General features: G+C 45.4%; 1 protein-coding gene across 1 annotated transcript in view; it reads left to right on the top strand.

Annotated features, from left to right (window-relative positions):
• Positions 1–775: 775 nt before the first annotated feature.
• UBASH3A (ubiquitin associated and SH3 domain containing A) overlaps positions 776–7,799 on the top strand; it is a 21,396-nt gene continuing 14,372 nt past the window's right edge. Inside the window, exons 1-3 of the mRNA XM_009575192.1 lie at positions 776–888; positions 4,305–4,358; positions 5,960–6,146. Of these exons, the coding sequence (XP_009573487.1) occupies positions 776–888; positions 4,305–4,358; positions 5,960–6,146 (354 nt within the window). The remainder of the gene's footprint in view (positions 889–4,304; positions 4,359–5,959; positions 6,147–7,799) is intronic.

Here is a 7,799-nt window from a genome sequence, read left to right as displayed (position 1 = left end):
TCAGTCCACGGGGTGACATGTCCTGTCCTCCCCAGGGAGCGGAGGTACCTTCAATGAGGACAGCCCAGGCCAGAGAAAATTGTCTCCAACCATTTCACCTGCTCTATCCACGCTGGAAAACCTAGGGTCCAGCCAGACAGCTCTGGAAAGGCTCCTGTGGTGGGACTGGCACCACCAGAAAGGACAGGTTTCTCCCTGCTGCCACCCTGAGCTGCTCCAAGCCCAGCCTCAGGGCATGATGTCTAGATGGGACAGTGGGTTTGACCTTGCACAGTTGACCAGCTTATTGCCTTTGGCTGAGAAGATCAAAGCAGGAGCCAAGTACGACAGGGATGGGAGGACATGAAAATCAAGCTCAAAAGGAAAGAATTTGGCCTACATGCTAACTTCTCACATGCTGCAGGACATCTCCACTCCCCTCCCCACGCTGCAATTTAAAATGAAAGGCTAAAAGATCCCATCTCAGACCCTTCAGCAAGTCCACCCTGACCGTGGTGTTTACCTTTGGACTACTAGTTTTGTTCTGCTGGGGCGGATGGGAAAAGCCTGCAGATAGCTTTTGCTTTTTTAGCCGCTCTAAAACAAAAATTCAGAGATGCAGATGCTACAAAAACAGGATGTCAGCTTTTGTCAGAAAAGATCAAGAGGTTTGAGGTTTTTTTTATTTTAGCTGCCTCTTTCTCTTTCTCTCTCTCTCATTTTCTTCCTCCCTCGCGCCCTCCTCCCACCGCCCGGTTTCTGTCAGCACACGGCCAGGGGAAGAGTTGCGGAGGAGATGGCGGTGGCTGAGACACAGCTGTACGCAAAGGTGTCCAACAAGCACAGGAGCAAAAGCACCTCTGTACTCCTCGAGTCTCTCCTCGCAAAAGGATTCCCGGCTCATATTGCGTGAGTAACGTGTTCGGCTGCCTTTGCACAGTAAGAGGTATTTAAGATATAAGAGTTATTTGTCATAAGATCCTGACAGCAGGCAGCTTGCTTTTTTCATCAAAAGAGCGTGCTGCTTCCTGGGGTGATGTCTGTATACACGGATCAGGCCTGTCTTGCTTTGAATTTCTCGTAGAGCAGTGTGTATTGCTCATATTGCAAAAACAACCTGCTCTGTATGCATTTTTATAAATACTGTGTATATCTGAAGACACACGCCCTTCCACGTCTTTCAGGTTGAGAGGCTTCACAATGAGTCAAGAAGTTGAGATCCATAGTCTGCTCTTGGGATATATCCTCCTTCATTTTTTCTGCTTATCGTTGTCATTATAAGGGAGTTAAATGTGGATACAACTTCTATCCAAACTTATCAAAAGTTTTTTTCGGGCCTGGCAAAGATCTCCTGCTGGATTTTGTCACTGGAAACTGTTTTAAAAGAGTAAGCTTTGTTTAACAAGATGCCATATAAGTCTGTCAATTTTTCTTCCTGTCTTGAATAACGATCTTGTTCCAAGATGTCCTACCTGGAAAATGTAATAGTAAAGAATGAGGCACTATTCTTGGCAACCCCAATGGATGAGAGATTAACTGGTGACAGCTAACCAAGTTAATAAAAAAGAAACGTGGTGGTCACTCCTCCCCCAGACATCATTCTGGTTGGACAAGGAAGTTTTGGGGAGGATTTCCCAGCTTCTGAAGGGCAATAATGGACACTTTGGTTCAAACTGTTCAAAAAATAAATCTTTTTATTAAAATGTCAAAGAACCCCTCATAAAAATATTTTAGAAATGAGACCAATATCTCTCCCTTTTGACTGAAAATTAAGCAAGTTGTTGAAAAGGCTCCATTCGTAAGTGCTGTGTTGCTTTTTTAGGAACAGCTATATTTAGTGGATCAACTTTAGACACGATGGGGACAGCTTACAAGGAAACTGTGGGTCCTTTGTTCCCAGTTATGCACAGTGGAATTTTAGCTGTGCAGCTGAAAACCTGGTTCATCATTTCTCTAGTAATACTATAAGTTTGGTCACCCCAAAGTAATGGCTAGTTTTCGAATTTTTTGTCCTGGATGTGATGTTCTTCAAATCCCCTTCAAAACACTTTCTGCTGTTACTGAGATGGCTTTGTGCTTCCCAGGTCAAAATCAAGAAGCAGTGGCAGAAGTACTATGCAAATCGACATAAAATGACAAAATGTCCAAAAGCGCTTTATTTTTAAATTTATTTGCTTTTATTGACTTTAAGACCTTCAAAATTTTGATTGTGCTTTTATAAAACCTTTTAGCTGTTTCTGTAGTTCCTGGATTGAACCGTAAATGAAAATACTGAAAAGTTGTTCTTTTGAGATGTCCCGGCCTGAAAAAAATGAGGCTAGGTGGAAATATTACAAAATCTTTCATAATGTAGAACCAGCATGCCAAAGCAACATTTTCCCAAAGAACAAAAAACAAATGTGTGAGGATCAAGCCCAGCATCAGATCAACAAAATGGGCCTCCCCTGGTGCTTACACAGAACTGAACTGTGTCAGCAGCTTCTGCTTTCTGGAATTGTAAATACACTATTTTTAATACAGATTTTCAATGGTTTATTCCTACTCTCTATCTGAGAGAAATTGGTACATACAGAATTTACTCTCCGCATTATCTTTCAATCTTCGCTGCTCATCTTGGAAGCATAGGATGTCTAGTCACAGCTCTTCACGCTAAGGGCTCTACAAACCCTGCTGGAAAGCATCCTACAGCCAACAGGCACAGAGAGGAGCACAAGGGAGCAAGGAGATAGTACTAAGCAGCATGACAGTCCATGGCCTCAGGTCTCACTTGCCTTACTACATTTACGATTTTGCAGGCCCTATGGTAAAGAAAAGCTGAAGTCAAGCTCCATTTGGCTTCAGAGCTGTTTGCACAGAGCTTCTCTCCGAGTGGGAGGAGCAGCATGGCATGAAGCAGTAAAACACTCACTTTGAGGTGTGACAAGTGGTTGACAAAGTCTGGCGTCATTGGCCGAGCAGCGGCAGGCGCTGACGTTTCAACAGGGTATGGCAGGAAGGGCTGCGTGGGGAGAACGACAAAAACACAGCTTGTTCGTGTCGGACGTGATGGAGAAGGGGGAGCCAGCAGAGGCGTGGAAAGAGAACGTGTGGTATTCAGTCACAGAGGACACAGGCTAGTTTTAGACCAGCTAGCTCATGGTTTTGCATTGATTTGGTCATGTTAGTTGATTTACTTTACAGAGAAGAAAGGTAGGTAGAAGGTAAAACTTGAGCTGAAAGACTCATGTTAGCCCTCATCCGTGTTGGCCCCACACTAAAAAGCCAGGCATGGTTGCACATACACGTAAGTACATTTAAATGTTTTTAACAAGCCCATGTGTAGCTTTTGCACTAGAGAGAAGACAAAAGGCTAGGAGGAAGCACCAAGGACGAACCTGAGTCCTGCTGCTTAATGCACTCATTGCACTGCTGATGCATGCTCAGGTGTCACAGGGATGGATGGAGGATAGAAATGTGAGGAGACTAAATGGATCAGTGCCCTCAGGACCCAGTGGCCAGAAAGGATGGCCTCAACAGAGAAGGAAAGAGATGAGCAGATGCCAAGTAATTTATCAGGTTTTCCTCCATGTCCGCTGGCTCTACTTCCCCTTCACGTCTCTTCTGAGACGCTTGTAGGTGGGTTACAGGGCTGGAAATGGGGTTCATGGGTGCAGGTGCTACTTAAACACTGGAATCCTTCACCCTCCACCTAGCATTTAGTCACAAAGACTTGTTCATTTGAAGCACATAGTTGGCATTTTGAAAGCTCTAGTGAGAAAAGGAAATGCGAATCAAATCCGATCCCAGAGAATGACAGTTGCATTAACAGAGAGAAACACGAGAGATTGTCCCTCATCTTGGACTGAACTGGTGGCTTAGATCTGGCTCTCTGCTGGCCTATGGGAGATCCTCAGTCCAGATTTTCAAACCCCAGTATAAGTATGTTTTACTTTGTTTATATGTACGGGCTTGGGCCTGGCATCTTGAACCAGAACATTATCCTATGAACCAAGCAAACCCTGCTTTTACAATGCGTGGATGGATGGTTTACCCAACCCTAAGGAAATCCATATAGTCAGTCGGGCTGCTAAGGAAACACCTCCAGAACACAAAGGAGGACATCCTGTGGGGAGGACAGGTTACCAATCTCCAAGGAATTAAAGACTTGGAGTGGAAAAAACTACCTGGAGGGCTTCAAGAATGCTAATATTTGCCAGGAATAACCTAGTTGTTAAAGGTCCTGTCTGTGCTGGAAAATAGACTTGGTGGCCACAGCATGTCCATTCTTTACTTTCTAGGAGTTTTGTTTCTGTTATTCTGATTAATCCATTTTGGTTTTTTTCTAGGCAAAAAGCCTTGGCTGCTACTGGACAAAAGACAATAGAAGAAGCTGCAAAATGGTAAGTACCTGTGATTTCTAAGGAGTGCTTTTGCATTAAACCTGCCTAAAAATCCTTATTCACATGCTGATTCTGTCACTGAATTTGAAGTTAGCTGCCATAAAACCCCCTGCATCTGAGTTCTTTTTTTTTTTTTTCATTTTAGTTCACGCAGAGAAAGAAATAATTGTATTTGTAATTGTTCTGGGAAGTGAGTTATTTGCAGAAGGTGCGGGGTAAATCAAAAAAGCTGGGGAGGAAAGTCTTGGGCAGAAGCTGCTGCTTTTACCACAGTAATGTCACTCAGCTCATGGGACCGGCTGCCCTGGGCAGACACTTCTCCTCAGTTTTAAGCCTCCTGCTTATTTATGTCCATGGCTGCCAAGGTCTGCTCACTGCCTCTGCAAGGGTTCCTGGGCTCCGAGCCAGGATTGCGGGCACGCAGCGGGGCACGTCCGGGAAGGCGCTCGGAGGCACCCGCAGGGTAAATGTCCTCCCTGCCTCGGCACAGCGCTTGCACGGGGCCCACGGGGGGAACCTGGACTCTGAGTCCCAAAGGAAAGGAGGAAGGAAACAGGGAAAATATCTGTGAACCCACGGTTGCAGTTACAAACGCGTGCGGTAACAACGTGGGGTTAAATGGCAATGGCTGAAGGCAAACAGCAGGTCTTCTTCCCTTGAGAAAGGCTCGTTATAAAATAAGCTGAAAGGCTGATGGTCAGAGGGAGGTATGATTAGAGTCAAAATCACTTGTTAGTCTTGATCCCTACAAAGTTTTTTCCTCTGCACCAAGGCTCTCACAGTGTGTTCATATATTATTCGTATACTGATAATTGGTTTTTTTGCTTTAATCCACCTTCAAATTAAATCCAGTCTTTCCTTGCACTTCCTTCTGGTTTTTGTTGTGCATGTTTGGGTTTGGTTTTTTTTTTGCTTGGTTTGATTGCTTTTTTCTTTTTTTTTTTGACAAGCCAGAGGAGACATTTGAGAATGGCATGTTCTTCCCAATTTTTTGTCAGGGATGCTACCACGCTTTCCAGCTATCACCCCCAATCTAACAGCTGTGAAGTCAAACATAGACCATGTGAAGAACAAGGTCAAGGATATCATCACAAGGGATATGAGTTTCTGATCTTTGCTCGTGCATTTTCTGATTTGTCTTGTTTGTTTTTATTAGGGCTGACTATAAAGGCTAGCTCTTTTTGAGTATTTTTTTTAATCTTCAGTTAGTTTTCATTTTGTCATTCTTCAACATTTTCTACCCATTGCTTCTTTTTCCTCCTCCAGTTCTCTGTTTCCAGTCATGAAAAAGGGAGAAAAATAACCCGAAAAAAACTAAAAAAATCTTTTTTGTTGTCTTTCATTTTCAGACATTGAAAGAAGTGAAGGCACATAATAAAATGTAAAGTACACAAAAAATAAGCAGAAAAAACCCACCATTCTCCATTAGTTAGTACGTCAGAGAGAAAATTGTAAGGAGCTTTTACTCTAGCTTTTCATTTGTAAGAAAATAACAGCCTTGTATTTCCTTTTTCTGGTCTCTACGATGGATGCCTTCAACCACAGGAAACAAGAGTAAGCAGTGCACACACTTACCCTCTGTGATATGCTCTTGATTTCAGGTTGCACTCCCACTGCAATGACCCCTCTTTGGATGACCCAATCCCTCAGGAGTATGCTCTTTACTTGTGTCCCACCGGCCGTTTGCATAACCACCTGCAAGAGTTTTGGAAGGAGAGCAAGCGCCAGTGCGGGAAAAACAGAGCCCATGAGATTTTTCCACACATCACTCTCTGCGATTTCTTCACGGTAAGGCACAAAAGACATGCAAAGGTCAAATATCAACTACTGGTGAAACTGGGCCACCCGCCATTGTCTCATACCAGAAATTCTCCTTGGTGATCAAACTGACATGACCCAGGTCCAGGCCTGCTTGCTTAATATTTGAGTGTTCAGCCCCTGCGTAGGCACGGGGGGCTTTCTTCCCACCACCCACTTAGCTACCCACCTTAGGCCTTGGCATACCTAAAAATTGGATGCTGGGGCCAGTGGGATGCTTGGGGGTAGCTGAGTGACACGTGTCTAGCATCCGTCTAGAGCAACCCTGTGCAGTCCAGGCTGCACATGGACCTGCCAGCGGGAAGCACTTCTCCCCACATGCAGCTACCGGCAGGCTTCAGGGACCATGTCCTTTGCTGCATCGATCTAGGTTGTTAAACATTCCTGGCCAGGGCAGCAGTGGCTGCCTTCAGCCAGCTGTGCAGTGGTGACAGCATTATCATAGGATGTAGACAACTTTGGTATTATGCCTATGGGAATCTCAGGGAAACCCCTGCCTTCCCCAGAAAGCCCCAGCCAGAAGGTCATTGCTATGGTGGCATGTCCCAGTCTTTACTCTTTCTGTTGAAGCTTGGGTGTTGTGAAAAAGAGAGAAGCAGAATGCACAGGGATGGAAGGAGCAAGGGGAGCCAGACTGGAGTCCGGCATGCAATTGAGTCACTTTGTCAATAATTTAACGTGGAAGTTAGGCTCCTGAGCTGGACTCCTTGTGGGCTCTTTTCTGGTTCTAGACATGCTACTGTCCTCCCAGGTGGCCTTCTGAATGCTGGGTAACCCTCTAGAGAACTTCCCAGCAGAGTTGCTTCTCCTGCATAGGAGAATGTGCCAGTATCACCAAAGACCAGCAAAGAGTGACTGGTCTGGAAAAACTCTGAAGCCACCCGGAGTCCGGTGTTTGCACGTTGATGGTGCGGCACATGAACACCAGCTGCAGCTGAGATGCGCTGAAACAAACATGAGCTACAGCAGTCGGACAAAAATTATTCTGTTAATCATACTTTTATGCTAAACCATGCCACTAAGTATAGACAGTGAAAATAAGAGTATTTTGTTGCAAGATATTGAATGGTACCCTGTGGCCATTAATCACAATTATATAGAAAAAAGATCATTAATTAATAACGAATGGCATGAAAGGTGTCAATTTTACAGGCCTGCCCCTGGAAAGACAAAAGAATTGCAACCCTCACCTCGTGCATCCCAGCCCCATTTCAGGTAGCATATGTTTAGGGACAAATGCACCCTCCGGTGCTGTTCTCTGCTCCTTGGCTGTCAGCAAGAGCTGACCTGGGTGCCTGACAGGCAGAAAGCGAGACTCACTGACCCGGATCCCACCTCCTTCTCTCGACCTGGCCCTCTCCTGTTTCCTGACTCCCCACATCTTTTGCAGCTCCCGGACTTGTCGGCCCCAGAGGCGCCTGCTGCGTGGCACTTGCCCTGGTGCAGAATCCCACCCACCCCTGCCCCCCACAGCCCAGTCTGCCCAGTGCCCCCTTGGTGGATCCCTCTCCTCCCTGTGGCCTGAGAAATGCTTGAGAGAGAAAGATGGTCTAAGCAGGAGGAGCTCCTTTCTTTTCTTCCCCTTCAGTGGCTTGACGCAGTGTAAAGGCTAAATGGAGCAAA

This window comes from Fulmarus glacialis, unplaced genomic scaffold (genome assembly GCF_000690835.1).
Source record: "Fulmarus glacialis isolate BGI_N327 unplaced genomic scaffold, ASM69083v1 scaffold11523, whole genome shotgun sequence".
NCBI classification, from domain to species: Eukaryota; Metazoa; Chordata; class Aves; order Procellariiformes; family Procellariidae; genus Fulmarus; species Fulmarus glacialis.
The sequence above is the reverse complement of the archived record's forward strand: the minus strand, read 5'-3'. Positions and strand labels throughout refer to the sequence as shown.